Here is an 18,961-nt window from a genome sequence, read left to right on the forward strand (position 1 = left end):
TAGTTGCAATTCACTTTTGTGAATTTATTTCTTTATGGAAATGCCTTATTACTGTAACTAAGAAATTAATCAAAAAATAAAAAATTATCAAATAAGTTATTCTTATCACATCAATTCTAAGTCTGAAAAATCACAATACAACGCATTATTAAAATCTATCGAGGATGAACCTATACATACTCATGTGTCACATCCTAATTTATCGAGCTTATAACTAATATGGTAGAAAGGGCCTAATAATTAAATTTTATGAGAAAACTGATAAAAACTACCACGTAAGTACATATATTGATGCCAAAAAAAAAAAAGCTGGTTTGATTTTGACATAAAATTTCGACAGAAAAGCTAAATGAAAATAAAACAGAAATTGATAAAGCTAAAACAAGGCCATAAATAAAGTAATCGAAAAAAAAACAAATGAATAATGTAGATTTCCATTAGTTTTCACTTTCGTCGACGTCAACATTTACAATTTTAAAAGAGGAAACAAGCTGGTGGGATTTTAGTTCTCAACACCACAACGTTCAGTATAATATTTGTATGCAAATACTCCACTAGCCAGCATCATAAAAATAAATGCTCCAACTTTTTTCTTTGAATAGAAATATTCAACCGCAGAAAAGAAATTCTTTTGCATGTCTTCGGCTGATTCCTGTAAAGCTTTTCTTATTTCTAATTTCGGCTTTAAAATTTCGAGCTTATTTGAAGCAGCTTTCTTAGGTAGCTCCAGAATGAGACTACCACAACATAATTCTGCACGCAAATTTCCCAGTTCATAATCATTTGGAATTTCAAATTTCTTACAAAGACGTTCTGGAGATTTTGCGGTCACTGATATAATAGAATGTTCCTCCTCACCAACTGGATGTTTAAGTGTAACTTTCACATCTTCCTTTCTGAAACCTATAAATTACAATAGAAATAAGAAATTTCATCAAAAACAATCATATATAACGTTGTTCAAACAAAGAAAAACTTGAGAAACATATAACATAACCTAAGGTTTATGGTCTACATATGTATAAAAGGAAAACAGGAAATAGAGAGAAGAGAAAAAGAGAAATTCAGCAATAGATTGTGAATTAATTAAATTTAATGTTTTGTAAAGTCTAAGTTAATTAGAGCTGAAACCAAACTCAGAGTTTCAAGTGTCCGATCATTGAAAAAACTGCTTAGAAAGAAAAAAAAAATACAATACCATCGAGAGTAATTTCAATTCTGTCCAACTCTTTTCCTCTAGTCCACTGGCAATGGGGCTCAATATATTCTTCCGTCAGCATGGGTGTTTCCTGTTGTTCATCGCATTGCATTTTGAAAGAAGGCAGTGCTAGTTTATGGAATTTTCGTGCAAGTAATGAAGGATTTCCTATGTTTTTATACACATGAACTCTTTCGTTCCTTGTTGATTACAAGTGGTATAAATTGTTTCGCGGGGGTTTTCTCTTAGAAGAGAATCATTCCTTTGTGTGTGCGTGTGTCTGGTGGTTTTAGGAATTCACAGAGGTTGCTTTAACAGCCCAACTTCAGTTATTCCTCCACGTGAGTTCACAAAGCTTAGAGGAAAATGACTGCAAACTTAATTGATACATATCCATTTAGTAATTATATTAATTTATTGAATTATACTCTAATGAATATTTAACGATTCTTATTCTCTTGCAAAATTTACTCCATTAATGGATATATTAACTAATTCAATAAAAAGTATTCATGAAATACTTTGCTGCTTGATGCAATTTCAAGCAATCCCTGTGGAGAAAAGAATATGCTATTCAAGAGAAAGCCTAAAACTATACGTTTTAGACAGCTCCTTTTCTTTTCTTCTAATGAAAACAAAAATGAAAAAGAAAAAACCCTTTGTCTTTGCGAATGTGTCAAAAGTCCATAAAAGGAGAAGCAAAGAGAGAACTTCCATGCACCCAGAGTCTCTTGATTAATTCATCTTCTCTTTACATTTCGATATCAGAAAAGGAAAAACAAAAGAAGGCTTAAATTCCTTTGGAAATGAAGAACGAAGGAAGCGTGGAGCCTTCCTACGATGAATTTGAACCCTATTGCAAGTGGAAAAAGGAAAAGAAAAATTGCATTTCCAAAGCAACTGACATTGTCGAAATCCAGCTCTGTGGTATAATTATTACTGTTTTTTGTTCTTTAGCCAGTTTTAGATTCCACTTGGTTTGATTGATACTTTTATAATTTGGATTTCATTATTTCTTTATTTTTTAAAAACTTTTAATTATTTTTTAAAAATAATAATAAAAGTAACAATCAAAAGGAGTCTAAACGATTTCTAAATGGACAACTTAATATTTATTAGAACGAGGTAAATTGTGAGAACAATGTTGATATATAAATAGCCACATTTTTTTCTTTTTGAAAAGCGATAAATAGCCACATTTATCTTGGGATTCTGGGTTTTTTGGGTTAGTGAGATGTGCTTGATGATTCCTTGAGTTCTTGTCTTTGTCTGTACAGCACAGATCCTAAGGTGGGGGTGGAGAGTTACCTCTTTTTTCATGTAGCTCAATGTAGGAAAGGAAATTGCAAATGAACTTGTCATGCAGTTTTCTGTTTGAAATTGTACAATCTTCTTTTTTGCACAAGCCAGAGGTTTTATGCCAAGGAAAGTCTTTAGCAAACAGTTAAAAGATTATTGATGGCATAGTGACTTAGTGTTAATAAGATAACCTTCCAAAAAAAAAAGAACCATGTAAGTTTAAGGCAATGCATGAAATCTTGGATTGTGATTTTTCAGGGTTCAAGAAGGAAGAAGTAAAGGTTGAACTCGAAAAGGATGTCTTGTGTATCAGTGGAGAACGTCCAGTTGGGAGGAGTCTACAGCGCTTCCTCAAAAAAATTGATGTTTCAAAGTACGACACTGAAGATCTTGGAGCAGAGTTTGAAGGTGGAATTCTTCGTATAAGGCTACCTATGAAATGTTCTGCCATCTGCTTCCGCTTGGGAGGTGATAATGAGACACTTGGAATTTTATTTTCATGGCCCCAGATTAAGACAACCATCTGGGCGGTCGCAGCTGCTCTGCTGCTGCTGCTTCTTGCATTTTATATGTATAAATATAGTGAGTGCACCAATTTTCGAAATTGGTTTGAATGAAAAATTGTACATTTATGCATGTACTACTCAAAATAAATCGAAAGAGATGTAAACAATCAAAGTTTCAAATACGAACTCGTGATCATTTTCTTCAATATAATGAAATTTATAATGTGGTAAGCTAGCTATTAATGTGGTGCAGAGAGAGAGATAGAGGTCAGTTGATTATGCTTGTTTTAAAGCTGAGAGACCTCCCTAATTAAAGGTTAAGGTCCAAGCCAAAAAAAAAATGAGAGGAAATATGATAAAAGAGGATGATTATTCTCTCTTGACCCACAAAAATCAATATTTTTTTTTCCAAAATCAAAAGATTAATTAGGACTTAAGACAGGGAAAATGAAAAGATGTGGGTTAAATATTATTAAAGTCATGACAATAATTCCACATTGTTTATATTTGAGATATTATGGACCTTTAAATATTGTAAGGATCTCTGTATTAATCAGAATAAGTATAAGTTTTTAACTAATTAATGATTGAATTTAAGTTAAATGTCCAATATCATAAAAATTTAATACGTTGTAATGTTCCCAATTGATACAAATATTTTTGTTTAATTCCTATTAAAGCTCAGAATATTTAATTCCTTAATTTCGCCGTCCCATGAAAAGTTACTTGCCTTGGCCCTGTCTAAGATGAGAAAAAAAATCCTCTACTTGGATATGAGGATAACATATTTTACACTATAAGCATCAGTTCAAAATATTTAATTTCTTAATTTCACCACCCCATGAAAGTTACTTGCCTCAACCCCACCCAGAGGAGGAGGGAGGGGGTTGCTTCCAAAAATTTATAATATTTTTCTTGTTTTTGTTTTAAATATTTATAATTTTATCCTTATTTTTTAACAAATTATATCATTTCACCCTCCCAAATATTAAATTTTTTGTTTTTATCTCTTCAAATTTAAAATCCTAACTCCGTCACTGATCCTACCCAAAATGAAAAAGAAAAAAATCCTTTACTTGAATATGAGGATAACGTATTTTACACTACAGGTATCAAGTCAACACTTGACAAAAAATTTATACATGAGAAAGAAAAAAAAGGCTCGGAGAGGGTGCATACGATTTTTCGAGTTTCCTCTTCTTCATCATATTATATGCTTTTTTGCCTTCGTTAGTTCGTTTGTCTTTCCAAGTTGGGAAATCACCTTCTTTCATTCTAGCATGGGGGATCGAAACATAATTTCCTTGCAATGATCACAACGATAATCCTTGTTTAATCTTCACCAATCTTTCTTTATTTATTATTACTTTTTTTTTTTTTGCTGCTGACGTTTTATAACATTGATGCTTAAATTGTAGGAAGATATATTAACATAGTGCCATAAGTAAATGAAGTTAGAGAAAAAAGGAAATTAAGCAAATTGGGCAGGAGAGAGTCACATATGTAAACAATAAGTTCAACTTATTATATATTTCATTTTCATTCATGTTTCAAATTACAAAGTAAACTTAGTTCCCAAGATGAGAGCATTGGCAACATTTCTGTACATAAGCTCGAACAGCCAATAGCCAGCATATTGCTATTATGATTTCCAAAACTACCCTTTTATTCATATTCATTGTTGAACGTAGAAATTTGCCTGAAGTAACATTCCCACTAGCACCGGAAATGATAGACACTTGCTTAGGCATTACTAGGGAAAGAACGCCATTGCAGAACTTTGCTCGAATTTGGTTTGGTTGACAAACCTTTGAAACAGGAAACTCTTTGCGGAATCGGCTTTTTATAGCTTTAGCTTCATCCAATTGACGTTCTCCAGTAATGGTTATGATCCCAGAACTGCTAAGTTGAACTCTCAATTGCTGCCTCTTGAATCCTACATTTTTTGTTCGGTAGACAGAAATGTAAGTACAAAGAATCAGAGACTATATCAATCACTAAATTGGTCGTTTGAAGATATGAAAAAAATAAATAAATATATATATTTACCTGGAAGGTGGACGTCGAGGGTGTCACAATTTTGCGCCCTTTGCCAATTGCACAAGGGCTCAAAATCTTCATAAGTGGTTTCCATGGGAGGCTGCAAACTTTGTCTTTTTTTCTTTTCTTTTAATTCTCTTTTAGGATTTTTGAGCATATAAAGATTGAATTGCAATTATATACTGAATGCCGCAGCCACCTTGCTCGTTGTCCCTTTTATAATTTTCTGAGACAAGAAACCTCTGAGAAAGTTGGTATAAAGAGTTTTCCTTTTGTGTTTCCTCTTGGAAGAGAATGATTCCTTCATTACTTTTGGCAGATTGGGTTACTTTTGTTTTTCAATTAGGTTCCCCTCTTTACTCCATTAATGGAGAAACTTTTTTGTTTTATTCTTTTCTTAACCCTTAGGCACGTTTTCAGTTTGGGAACATTCTCTTTCTCAAGAAATTCTCATTAGGTCCATCATCAATGGAATGTATTTTGTAACACCTTAACTCTTAACATCAATCTTGACCTAGCAACTTTTTTCTTCTAAACGACGTGAACCTTAAAAATTTAAACCGATCATCATGCATTATTTTTTCCAAATTAAAAAAAATTAATAAAAGATGTAATGGTACTAATTAGTGGACAGCTTGATTTCCCCTTAATTCAGTAGGAAAATCTTGATCAGTTTAATACTTACATTTTTTCGTTAATGTTATGAAATAAATAAACATATCATTATATACTTCTTTTCCTTATTAATTTTTTATGATACTTAAATATTTAATCACACCTTCGAAACGGGAGACAGTTGAATCTTAAATCTATAAAGATGGTCTCAACGTGTTATTTTTGACGGCTCTTGAAAATAACCAAGCCATTTTTTTTTTTGCCAGCCTCTAAGTTCATTTAGATATTAAAACAAAATTTTGGTTTAATTTTTTCCAATCACATTTGTTTCAAATGCATCTTTGAACCCCCAAGTTAGGAATGTAAAGCCTCATAGGTTAGCTGATTGCTTGAAGTAACGGATTTATTATTTTCTCTTTAAAAGATTAATCTGACAATGTGTCTAAAGCTTACATTTATAATTTTTTTAGATTTTTTTATCTTTTCAACGTGAGATTGAAATATTTTGTCTATTTCTTTTAAAAATGTGACACTTGAGCGTATGCTGGAGTTTGGTGAATGGTGCTCGGTTATTATGAAGGTCGTGACGGTTACTCCGAGAACACGTTTGAGGTTTTCAATGGGGCTAAAGGTACCGGAACTATGGCGGGAGACTAAATGAAGCAAGATCTTGAAACAGAGCATCACGGTCCTCTGTTTTCAGTTCTAGACAATGGGGTTACTTTAAAAATCCAGCAATAAATTGAAATTTTTCAAAAAAAAAATGAATTCATTATTTGAGGATTTTATTTTCTTTTCCTTGAGATGTCTTTGTTTGGATCTGTTTTTATTTGTTTCTTTCTGTCAGATAGTTGGCAACTGAATAAAGGGTTTATTGTTTACCTTCTTTGCTTTCTTAATGAAAAATTTTTGCTGTCTAAAACGAAAACAAAAGGTTACTCTTATGAAATTTCTCCAAAATGCTCATAGATACACGGGCTTGTCCCAGCTGTTAACTGGATCATTCATGTTTATCTGAAAAATCCTTGCGGCCACTGGTTTTTACTTCTTCACTTTGTGTACTTTTAAGAGACCTTTATATTATTCTTTGGTCAAATTACAATGAATTCCATCAAGTTTTAAGGAACTTGAAATGTAATCAGTTGACAATATTAACCATGGGAGCATAATATTTGAACATAAAAAGCAGTATAATGAACAGCAATGACAGCACTGTAACACTTGCCGCAACCTTCATTACCGTCTTTCTCCCCATTTTCAGCCGTGGAATAAAAGATTTGGGACCAGCCCTGGGCGATGTAGCATTTTCAGTTGGCGTAGTCACATCTCCAGGACCCGATTCTTTAGCTGTAAAGGTCTCAGCAGCCTCTGTACTTCGACTGCTCTCTTGCTCTAGTTTCCCTTCGTGTTGAATTGCTGACGCTTGTTGCACTGGTCTAGCTTGATCCTGTTGGGGAACCTGCTGAACAATTTTCTTAGGTATTGTTACGTATAGAATGCCAGAACTCAACCTTGCCCGAATTTCATTTGCATTGCAATCTTTGGGAGGGGTGAATTCCTTGCGGAATCGGATCCACCTAGTTCCCTCCAGGGGACGTTCTCCGCAAATCGTTAGGGTCCGGTTGGTGCCGAAGGTAACTTTGAGCTGTTCCTTTCTGAAATCTACATAAATAGAATGAGCTTGAAACAATTAGCATTGATGAATGTAATTGCACAATAGCAAAGCAGCATTAAGAGCAAAAGAACTTCTTTCTATTTCAAACAAGAAGGTAAGTAAGTAATATAGGATGTAATATATATACCTTTCAATTTTAATTCAATGATATCCTGAGTTTCTCCTTGTCGGTATTCGCAATCAGGCTGGAAATCTTGGTAGGAACGGACCATTGCCGAAGGAAAAATATTATATGGAACTCCTGGAAAGAAATAGTAATGTTTGTTTCTGAATTCTTCACGCTCCTTTTTTATATATGTACTAGATTAAGACGCTTATATTTGAAGATGCTTGGTCTAAAGAGGTTTCTTTTGGGTTTCCTATGGAATGGAGGAATCATTCCTTTTCCAAATTCTAAGCATATGATTTGGTTGGCTACTGTGGACAATCTTCCTTCACACTACATAGGATGTCCTTCCTTAACAGGTGATCCCTTCTTTACTTTTTAGGTTTGCTTGGCCTTTGGTACGTGTCAAGCTAATGGAAAAGAAGTGGTTTATCCCTATTAAGAAGAACTACTTCATAATCTTTGGCAATTTGATACCTATTACATAGCAAATTCATGCTTTTCATTGTTTTGGAGTCATAATTGTGACAATTATAGATTTTGTTTTCGAAAATTAATTATAGATCCCATTTAGAAAACGTAAAGTTAATAAAGTTTTTTTTTTTTTGTAGGGATTGGTTTAATTTAGATGATTGTTAATTACTATATCATATAATGCTAGTTTTATGCTTTGTTTGGTAGAAGGGGAAAATGCCACAAATGATAGAGAGAAAACTTACCAGACCCAATCTGTTCAAAAAGTATATAGAAAATTGGATGGTTACCCTGTTAATTTCATAAATGATTACGAGTGAGTATAGGATTTTTCTTCTTTTTCTTCTTCTTCTTCATTTTTAACAAATGCTTCAATATATCTAGAATTTCCTGAAGAGGATAACAAAAGGTGTGCCTGGTCTGCTTGAGTATGCAACTCAATAAGAAGGTTAATTTCTTAGCTCATTAAAAGTTTAATTTTGCATTAGTGACTTGCTATTGAGCTTTTTGGTTTAATAACAAATCTAATCAGCTTTGCAATTTGATCATTTATATATTCAACAGTGAGACAGTTTTCTATTTGCTAAGAGATTCATAATAGCTGAAATGTGCAAATTTAAGGGGCCTTAAGCTTATTTAACTCTAACAAGCTCATTCTCTACTGTTGTACAGGAGTTAAAGGTGGCATGGACCAAACAATTGCTAGGTGTATTAAGCTATGTTGCTCCAACTCTTCCATTTCCTTGAAGTACCCATGTGTCATGAGCCAACCTTGTATCGGATTATAATAGGGTAGAGTTGTCTATGAGATTGAGTCTTTTGTACTTGACAGGAAAATGTCCCTCTTTTAAACAATATAATAGCTTGTGGTGACACCTCCAAAAATACTTGTTAAGTTTTTAGGGAGAAAGACCTTTTAAGAAAGGAATGTCCTTATTTCAAGCATTGTAATGGCTACTAGTAGAATACTTGTAAAATTTCGTAAACTCTTTATAGAGAGTGAGCAGCCGGCGGATTGTTGGGTTGCCTCATTGGTAAAGGTACGTTTGTAGCAAATCATCTAAGGCTGCCCCTATGGCTCGACTATTGCGTGTCTTGGTCCCTTTGTAATTAATTTCATATTAATAAAATATTTTTCTTTTTTTATGACTTAGTGGTTGCATATATGGCATTCGATATGCCTTTTGATTTTGATACAGGTTCTGTTAGTCTAATTTGTTGCTATTATTAATGTTTGATCAGATATAACTAAGTATTGTCTGACTTGCATGGAAGCGTCAGCTCAAGTGTCGCATAGACTATCGCATACTTAGGTGAAGGAGCATAATTCGTGACAGTTGGTATCAGAGCCCAGGCGAGACATGCTGATATAGTGTAAAAATGGTGACCCCGCAGAGTACACAACAAATAGATGAATTGAGACAGTCCAATGAGAACTATTCGAAATGATTAATACCCTGAGTGATGAGACTAATGATGCATTGAGCACTCTTCAAGGCGAGATTAGAGAACTGAAAGCTCAGGTAAATCTTTTAGTTATTGCTGCAGGTAATGCCAATAGAAGTCCAAGAGATTGAGGGAAAAAGGCCAAAGTGCCAAAACCCAAGCGATATGAAGAGGTACGAGATGCTAAAGAGTTAGAGAACTTCTTTTTTTATATGGAACAATATTTTCGAGCTGTGCACGCGAAGTCGGAGGAAGATAAAGTGGCGATAACTTTAATGTATCTTGCTAGGGACGCAAAGTTATGGTGGCATTCCAAATTCATCAATGGTGAGTGCCATATCAACACTTGGGTGGACCTAAAACAAGAATTGAAGAACTAATTTTTCCTTGAAAATGTTGAGTATATGGTGCGACGAAAGTTACAAGAGTTGTCACAAACGAGATCAGTGCAGGAGTTCGTGAAGAACTTCTTTACTTTAATGTTAGATATTAGAGAAATGACTGAAAAGGATAAACTATTTTATTTCCTTGAGGGTCTAAAACCATGGGTAAGGACGAAGTAACAACAACAGAAGGTACAAAATGTGACTTCGACAATGGTAGCTACTAAACACCTTACTGATTATAGTGAAAACTCCCACAAAAGAAAAGACCCTCCATCCAAAACCAATAGCTCTAGCTCAAACAGTGGGGTAAAATTTATGAGAGTAAGTAGACCCTTAAGTGGGGGAGGTAATAGGAGACCACCTGCTAGAGATTCACCCCAACTGAGAACAAACAAGCCATAGAACTTTAAGCCACGACCAACGATATCTTGTTTTCTATGCAAGGAACCTCATCGAGTAGCTAACTATCCTCATCGAGCAACTCTCAGTGTGATATGTACTGTCAATGTTGAGACACCCCCACCTCACACCACAATCGAAAAAGACGAGGAAGAGCCAGCATGAATGGGTTCTATTCGTTTCCTCAACGCCTTACAAACACAACTAGAAAAGATGGAGAAAGAGCCCCAATGAGGTCTAATGTATGTAAAAGTGTTATTGAATGAGAAAAGTACCAAAACCATGCTCGACACGGGGGCTTCAGACACTTTCATCACTTCTGGAGAGGCAAAGAGGTGTGGTCTTAAAGTTGAAAAGGATTTTGGATAGATGAAAGTAGTTAACTCACTAGCTTCAGCTATAATAAGAAATGCTAAAGACGTAAAGATTAAGATTAGCTCTTAAGAAAGGAAAGTAAACTTCACTGTAGCCACTATAAATGATTTTGATTTTGTTTTAGGATTGGATTTTATGATGAAAGCACAAGCCATCCCTTTCCCTGCTATAAGTTGTTTAATGTTTTTTGGAGAACGACCATGTGTGGTACCGACTACAATCATACCTAAGAGCGAGAAAAAGGTAATATCAGCTATACAGTTTAAGAAGGGGATTAAGAAAGGTGAGCTCTACTATATGGCCTTAATTATCTATAAAGGCAAAGATAACAGAAATCCAATACCCGAAAAAGTGAAACTGGTTTTGGAAGAATTTCAAGATATGATGCCAGAACAACTACCAAAGATCCTACCTCCTCGACAAGCTGTCGATCAAAAAATAGACTTACTTTCAAGAGTCAAGCTGCTTGCAAAAAGGCCATACAGGATGGCTCCCCCAAAGTTAGCGAAGCTAAAGAAACAATTAAACGAGCTGATTCAAGCCAAATTCATCCGACCATCAAAAGCACCTTTTGGAGCCCTAACACTTTTTCAAAATAAGCAAGATGAGAGTTTACGATTGTGCATGGATTATCAAGTTTTGAATAAAGTCACAATTAATAATAAATATCTTATTCCTCTTATAGCAGATCTCTTTGACCAGTTAAGTGATGCAAAGTACTTCTCCAAACTAGATTTGAGATCGGGTTACCATCAAGTAAGAGTGGCTGAGAGAGATAAGCCAAAAACCACCTATGTAACGCGGTTTGGCATATTCGAATTTCTCATTATGCCTTTTAGACTAACCAATGCTCCTACTACCTTTTTACACACTGATGAACCAGGTGTTTCATGATTATTTGGATAAGTTCATGGTGATCTACTTAGACGATATTATGGTATACAATTCGACCTTAGAAAAACATCAACAGCACTTGCGATAGGTCTTCCAAAGGCTACACAACCACCAACTATATGTAAAAAGGGAAAAATGTGCATTCGCGCAAATCCCAATCCAATGTTTTGGCCACATAATTGAACAAGGGCACATCTAAATAGACATGCAGAAGGTAAAGGCTATCAAAGAATGGGTCACCCTTAAGAATACAATTGAGCTTCGTTCTTTCTTAAGGCTAGCCAATTATTATCGGAGATTTGTGGAAGGATATTAAAAAAAACAGTAGCATTGATAGAATTGCTGAAAAAGGGACAAAAGTGGAGTTGGATGCTGCAATGCCAAAAAGCTTTCAAAGGTTTGAAGGACACGATGATGATGAATCCTGTGTTATCGCTCTCCGATATTGGAAAGCCTTTTGAGGTACAGACGGATGCATCAAACTTTGCCCTTGGAGGAATGTTGCTATAAGAAAGACACCCGGTTATGTTCGAAAGTCAAAAGTTGAATGAAGCTGAGAGGAGATACACGACACAGGAGAAAGAACTACTTACAGTGATTCATTATTTACGAGCTTGGTAACACTACTTACTAGGATCACAATTCATGTTTAAGACCAATAATACAACTGTAAGCTACTTCTTCACATAACCAAAACTAATAGCTAAACAGGCAATATGGCAAAACTTTCTAGCCGAGTTTGATTTCTCTTTCAATCATAAAGCTGGAAAAGTTAATCATGAATCAAACGCCCTCAGTAAGAAGGTTGAATTTGCAGTTTTAAGGGTGATCGTGCCAATGACAGCTAGCAAAATCACCATAGATATCCGTAATCTGATTGAGAAAAATTTGCATCAAGACCCTCAAGCAATGGCCATTAGGAAGTTGGTGGAGAATGGAAAGTTGAAATACTTTTGGGTGGAAAATAGACTCCTATTACCGAAGGGACCCCGCATATTTATTCTAAGAGTGGGAGAGCTTAGGCAGAAATTAATGCGAGAATGTCACGACACTCCTTAGGCAAGACATCTAGGTTGGCAGTGGACTATAGCACTACTAAAACAAGGTTACTATTGGCCTCATATGCGACAAGATGTGATGGATTATACGAAAACATGCCTCATTTACCAACGAACAAAGAAGACAGACAAAGATCGACGAGAATGCTCGAACCTCTACCATTACCGACCAAATCTCGGGAAATTATCTCTTTAAACTTTATTGTAGGACTTCCTAAAGTGGGGGATATGATAGCAATCTTGGTAGTGGTGGATCAGTTTTCCAAGCACGCGATGTTCATTCTAGTACAGAAGATTGGCTCTACAAAAAAAATGGCTCGCACAGTTTTTAAACATATAGTAAAATATTAGGGTGTTTCAAAAAGCATTATCAGCGACAAAGATCTAAGGTTTACCAACTTTTTCTGAAAAAAGTTGTTCAAGCTGTTGGGGTCAAAACTCAATGTATATTCCAATTATCACCCATAAACAGATGGTTAGACAGAACGCTTTAATGGGTTATTAGGAAAATACCTACGACACTTTGTACAAATGAACCAAAAGAATTGGCCCAACTTACTAGATGTGGCTCAACTATGTTTCAACTTACAAAAGAGCTCAACCACTAATAGAACCCCTTTCGAGGTCGTCACCGGACAATAACCTAAACTTCCTCATACCTCAGTGGAATCATATACCGAGAAGAGTTCACAGGCATTTAACTTTGCTAAGGAGTGGAGGCAAAACATTGAAATCGTCAGAGCTTATTTAGAGAAAGCCTCCAGCCACATGAAGAAGTGGGCAAACAAAAGTCGAAGGGAGTAACACTTTAAGGTGGGAGACCTGGTACTGGTGAAGTTGGTAGCCAAACAACTTCGATTTCTAAGGAAAAAAGATCGAAGACTAGTACAGAAGTATGAAGGTCCAATACCAGTGGTAGCCAAGGTGGGGAGGACTTCCTATAAGATTAATCCACCCAAGTGGATGAAGGTACACCCCGTGTTTCACGTCAACAATCTGAAATTGTTCCATGAAGATCTAGTAGATGCAAGTAGGAGTCGAGCCACAAGAGCCACCATCAACACCAAGCCACCATCATAGCACCGAGTGGAGAAGATTTTGGCAGGGAGGACAACAACCATCAATCAATGACCGACACAAGAGTACCTGGTGAAATAGGAAGGTTTGGGGCTAGATGAGATCACCTGCGAGAAGGAAGCCGACCTCCGCACCTTCTAGCAAAAGATTGAAGAATTTCAAGCCAACCAATCAATGACAACGTCGACAGATTGAGTAAGGGAAGATGTCATGAGCCAACCTTGTATCGAACTATGATAGGGTAGAGTTGTCTATGAGATTGAGTCTTTTGTACTTGTAAGGGAAATATCCCTCTTTCAAGCAATGTAATGGCTCGTAGTGACACCTCTAAAAATACTTGTTAAGTCTTTAGAGGGAAAGGCCCTTTAAGAAGGAATGCCCTCATTTCAAACATTGTAATAGCTATTACTAGAATACTTGTAAAATCTCGTAAATTCTTTATAGGGGGTGAGCAGTTGACGGATTGTTGGGTTGTTTCACTAGTAAAGGTATGTTTGTAGTGAATCATCTATGACTGCCTTATGGCTCGATGATGGCGTGTCTTGGTCCATTTGTAATTAATTTCATATTAATAAAATATTTTTTCTTTTTATGACTCAATAGTTGCATATATGGCATTCGATATGCCTTTTGATTTTGATGCGAGTTTTCTTAGTCTGATTTGTTGCTATTATTAACGTTTGGTCAGATATAATCAAGTATTGACTGACTTGCATGGAAGCGTCTACTCAAGTGCTGCATAAACTATCGCATATTTAAGTGAATGAGCGTAGTTCATGATACCATGTTTGACAGTCCGACCCTCATTGTATAAGAAAATACTTTGTAAAAATTTGAACATATTTATGTCCGATAGATACACTCACTCCCAAGCCGAGTATCATCAAAAGTACTAAGGACAGATTGGAATGAAAAGGAATCTGTTGGGCCCTTCATGCGGTCCAAAAGCAAAGCAATAAGCAATTAAGATCTTACTTTTCAGGAATCTTTTCCTCCCTCCACGCATGCTAATGCTTCTTGGATCAGAAAATGGTTGTACATTTTTCTATCTACTGGCCTAATTAGTACAGCCAGTACTTTTTAGTCCAGGCTTAATTTACTGGACGTGATGATCCTGAAATTGTACATCTCAAAATCTGCAATTGGCCTGGTTTTGATGTGGCCTACTTATGGCAGTTTGATTGGATAATTGATGCAGAATATCTTTCCAAGATTCTAGTGCTTGTTTTCTCTTAAAGAAAGGCCATAATTGTTGATCTGCAACTTTATGAAACTTCATAATTCAACAGGCAATGAAACCAAAAGATGACCATATTTTTCACCTTTCAGCTTTGCTTTGAATGGAGAAAAATTCGCCAGCTAAATGCAAAAGGAGGTTTAAAGATGATGTCTGACAGGCATGCTTTTGCTTCTTTTGTCACTTGACTGGTTAGGAAGCTAGTAAGGAAAAAGTTGATATCTCCTTTAAACATGTACCTCACAGAACTTGAAACAACCGGCTGTAATTCTGTGGGACTGCTTTTCATAAAGGTAGTATATTAACTATCCAACTATACGGTGAGGAAAACAAAGACTTGAAACAATTATGCCACATATTCAAGGAGGTTTAGAGCTAAAAGACAATTGAGAACTTCATGCTTTTGAAGGGGTAGTAGCTGTTTTAGTAGCTAAAGCAAGAAGGAAGTCTCTGTAATCCCCCGATGGAATGCTGTCGCATATTGCTTCTCTCAATTCTACCCCATATTTTATCTTGAAGACCCTTTGAATTTCATCCATGTCCATCTCAGCTCTGCTCACCATCACACGTGCCAAGGCGCCTCTATCTGCTGTCATCCCTTTAATGCTTGTAAACAAAGTCTGCAAACCAGTCAATAAGAAAAATAGAAACTTAATCATCAATTTCAGTGATTCGGTTATGTGACTGATGCCCTCGTTTTGCATAGTTTTAGTTTGGTTAAAACATTAGATATGAAAAAGATTACTATTATTACTTATGTTATATGGAGTCTTTGCTTTACCTTAACATATTCGTGTCCGATCCTTCTTAGATACTTCACTATTTAACAGGTGTAACACTTCAATCCTCAAAATTAATGTAAAAAATTTGTCAAAATCATAAGGTAAACGTATCCCTATATCTCCCAAGTCAATGTAACATAGACTATTACCTTTGCGTAATAGTTAGGTGGGTTGCAAATACATTTTATAACCATCTTTAATGCATCCTCAAACTCCCAGGAGTCGCCTTTAGTGATTGACTGAAAAATATAGATGAAGCAATAAGTTTCTTCTCCATTCAAATATAGAAACAAATTAAGAAGCTCAGATGCAGCATAAGAAACACATTACCTTTGTGTAGTCATGTCCATAGATGTGCTTATAGCAAGAAAATGTCAACTTAAGCTGTGGAATGCTCCTTTTAGTGAAAATCTCTAGCACAGTACCTTCATCAATGGCTCCAGGGCTTCCTTCCCCTGTCTCATAAAGCCTTCTTGCATCACATTTCGCGATATGTTGACTAACATCGGCCTGGTGTGCCTTGTGTGATGCGGCTAATGCAACCAGAATCTGTCACAAGAACAAAGATATGAACCAAGGATATGAAATCGTCTCGGATTCCAATTGATATCCCAGGCTTTATACTTGAAATGAGGTCTGTAATTTTAACCAAACTTACCTTCTGGTGAGGGTGGGGAGGCTCAATAGTGACGATATCCTGGTCCAACTGCCTTTTATACTTTGATTGATAGGCTTGCTTGATGAGGGCAATATGACTTGATTTTCGTCCTAGAAAAATTTCCACAATAGCCTTAAAGTTAGTATCATCTTGCTGAATTGCCTCCCTAGCAACAGTGGCATCACGTTCATGAGGATCAAGCATCCAGAGAGACAAGGCCGCACAAGTTTTTGGTGAGACCCCAGGCTCATTTCTCTGGCTAGTCATACTAGTCTTTTGCAGCAGAGTAATCAGGTCTTCCCCATACATATCCTTATAAGTCTCTCTGATTCGCCGGCATTCAAGCTGAGTTCGACTAGCCAAAGCTCGAATCAATTGGTTCAATCTTCCCCAAGAATCATGAATTTCCTTGCACTCAATCTCAAAACCATGGCTGGAAGATGCTAGGATTTTGGTGGCCATGAAGTAGGAGCTTGGAGGAGTAGTTTTTGAGCTGCTGCATACACAGCTTTCCCTTAGAGTCTTCAAACTTATATAAAAGTGCGGCTACAAGACTTACAGGCCAAGCAAGGGATTTTTGTTTTAACCTTTTTCTGCCTAGTCTAGAAATAGGAGTGAATCAATCAGCACTTTAATGGTGGTGGTGTATGTGTGGAATGCAAAATGAGAAACTGAAGAGAAGCTTCTTTTTCCTCCGCATTTTTTTAGAGAGAAAAAAGTGTTGATGTGCAACTGGTTGTACTTTGCTGCATCTGCCATGTGATGTTTTGTTTGGTAGCAATGAATTTGATGGATTCCAAGTAGACTGTGAGTATGGAATGACCCCCTTCCAACAGCTTTTTCCTAAAGTTTCAACGTCCACTCTCCCAATGAGACAAAGCCAACCGGATTCTCTCATGCTTGCTTTCCTTCTCCATTGACCCAATATAGGTAGTGCTTTCCTTCTCTATTGACCCAATATAGGTAGTGCTACAAATTATGCAAACAAGGAAAATAAATGAGAATGTAAATTATAACTATACATGTAATTATCTTCAAATATATAACATGGTTCCTTTTAAAATAATGTATATGACATTATTATTATTATTATTATTATTATTATTAACCAATAAACAAATAAAAAAATAAAAAAAATACTTTAAATCCAGGCCTTCTATCCAAACCGTAAACATTAAATATGGGCCCTTGATCCTTTGCTTGGCCCAACCCACATTGATCAAATTAAATCATCTTGGCCCGCATATTTTCCATAAAATAGAAAATTTAAATAATTATTATAAGCAAGAGCAAGTTAGCTACTATTTTTAGAAAAGAAAAAAAAGCATAATGCTTGGAAAAATCTCTAAATTATTGAAAAAAATTTAAGGTATAATAGTCACAAAACTCTTGAACTGTTTTAAAAAAATTAAATAAGTAATTTTTTATTATTAATTAAATTTTTATATTTTTATTTTAAGACAAATAAACATTTACCATTAATGGTTAATCAATTACCGTTAATCAAAATGTCAAGCTTACGTAGCATTAACGTGGCATTGAGGTAAGTAGTAAAAAATATCACATGATAATATCATTACATCAAATCATCATCTATTTTGACATATTAACATATTACATTAATGTCAAATAGTATAAAATGATAAGTAATATTTTTACTAAATTAATTATTAATTTTAATAATTTATTTAACTCAAAATAAAAATATAAATACTTATTTAGATTCTAATAAATGTAAGGGTCTTGATTGATCATAAAAAATATATACAAACTTATTTAAATTTTTCTTAATATTTTAGAGTTTTTTTAAATATTATACTAAAATTCAAATAACTATATATTCTTTTGCTACGTATAATCAAATTTTATATTTTTATTTTGAATCGCTTAGGTTTTTATGATAAACGATTAACAGATTATTATTAGTTAATATATTATTTATCATTTGATATGATATTAATATAAAAAATAAAAAATATAATATGATTATTTTATTATGTCATATTAACATGTTTCGTCATCATTTATCATAACATGTCATCACAATACATCAGCATCATGTATATAAAATAATAAGTGATGATTTAACTATTAACTACTTACTAATAATTAACAATAAAAATTTATTTAATTAAAAATAAAAATATAAAAATTTATTTAAATTTTTTATTAATTTAAAAAGTTTTTTAAAATATTAATTTTAAAATAAAAATAAAATTAATAAGGAAGAAAAAGTTTGCTTGGCTGTCCAAATTCCAAACACTTTTTCCAGAGTTTTCTTGGCCTATCCAAATTCCAAAAAATGCCCTTTTTAATGGACTCTGAAACGAAACGCATTCTGTCTGAATCTTTAACCCCACAGGCCATAATCTCACTTTCATAGAAAGGTAAATACTCGATTCTTTCGTGGGCATGTCAGTATTTTCATGCTTATGTTATTGATTTCTGTTTGGTTGCACAGAAAATGCAAGAAAGAAAAAGAATGGTTTTCCTCATGCTGTATAGGTTTTGTGGCTTTGGTCAAAATGTGGTAGTACATGTTATCATACTAGATGAAGAATGCTTTTTGTTTGATAAAAGATTAGGATACAATAACTTTATATATATACATACGAGCAAAAGACATAAATACCTGTACGCTTACATTTTCTCGCAAGCTGAAATGGGGAGAAACCACGTGAAAAGAATCTCCCATTGAAAACTCAGCAAGTAAACTCATTAGCAGTGTAACGTTTT

At 34.8% G+C, this 18,961-nt stretch overlaps 5 protein-coding genes across 5 annotated transcripts; 1 reads left to right on the top strand and 4 right to left on the bottom strand.

The window, feature by feature from the left end:
- Positions 409-1,341, bottom strand: LOC18599833. Its single transcript, XM_007029985.2, has 2 exons — positions 1,199-1,341; positions 409-903 (listed from the first exon to the last, which is right to left on the bottom strand). The coding sequence occupies exons 1-2, from the start codon at positions 1,308-1,310 to the stop codon at positions 503-505; spliced, it is 513 nt and encodes a 170-aa protein (XP_007030047.2). The 5' UTR covers positions 1,311-1,341; the 3' UTR covers positions 409-502.
- Positions 1,826-3,209, top strand: LOC18599834. The gene is made up of 2 exons (XM_007029986.2): positions 1,826-2,125; positions 2,756-3,209. The coding sequence occupies exons 1-2, from the start codon at positions 2,005-2,007 to the stop codon at positions 3,112-3,114; spliced, it is 480 nt and encodes a 159-aa protein (XP_007030048.1). The 5' UTR covers positions 1,826-2,004; the 3' UTR covers positions 3,115-3,209.
- Positions 4,504-5,283, bottom strand: LOC18599835 (inactive protein RESTRICTED TEV MOVEMENT 2). Its single transcript, XM_007029987.2, has 2 exons — positions 5,053-5,283; positions 4,504-4,939 (listed from the first exon to the last, which is right to left on the bottom strand). The coding sequence occupies exons 1-2, from the start codon at positions 5,198-5,200 to the stop codon at positions 4,572-4,574; spliced, it is 516 nt and encodes a 171-aa protein (XP_007030049.2). The 5' UTR covers positions 5,201-5,283; the 3' UTR covers positions 4,504-4,571.
- Positions 6,720-7,593, bottom strand: LOC18599836 (inactive protein RESTRICTED TEV MOVEMENT 2). Its single transcript, XM_007029988.2, has 2 exons — positions 7,461-7,593; positions 6,720-7,320 (listed from the first exon to the last, which is right to left on the bottom strand). Exons 1-2 carry the CDS (start codon positions 7,543-7,545, stop codon positions 6,797-6,799), a joined length of 609 nt encoding a protein of 202 aa, XP_007030050.2. The 5' UTR covers positions 7,546-7,593; the 3' UTR covers positions 6,720-6,796.
- On the bottom strand, positions 14,505-16,864 carry LOC18599837 (annexin D8). Its single transcript, XM_007029989.2, has 4 exons — positions 16,226-16,864; positions 15,898-16,116; positions 15,717-15,806; positions 14,505-15,405 (listed from the first exon to the last, which is right to left on the bottom strand). The coding sequence occupies exons 1-4, from the start codon at positions 16,685-16,687 to the stop codon at positions 15,181-15,183; spliced, it is 996 nt and encodes a 331-aa protein (XP_007030051.1). The 5' UTR covers positions 16,688-16,864; the 3' UTR covers positions 14,505-15,180.

This window comes from Theobroma cacao, chromosome 5 (genome assembly GCF_000208745.1).
Source record: "Theobroma cacao cultivar B97-61/B2 chromosome 5, Criollo_cocoa_genome_V2, whole genome shotgun sequence".
NCBI classification, from domain to species: Eukaryota; Viridiplantae; Streptophyta; class Magnoliopsida; order Malvales; family Malvaceae; genus Theobroma; species Theobroma cacao.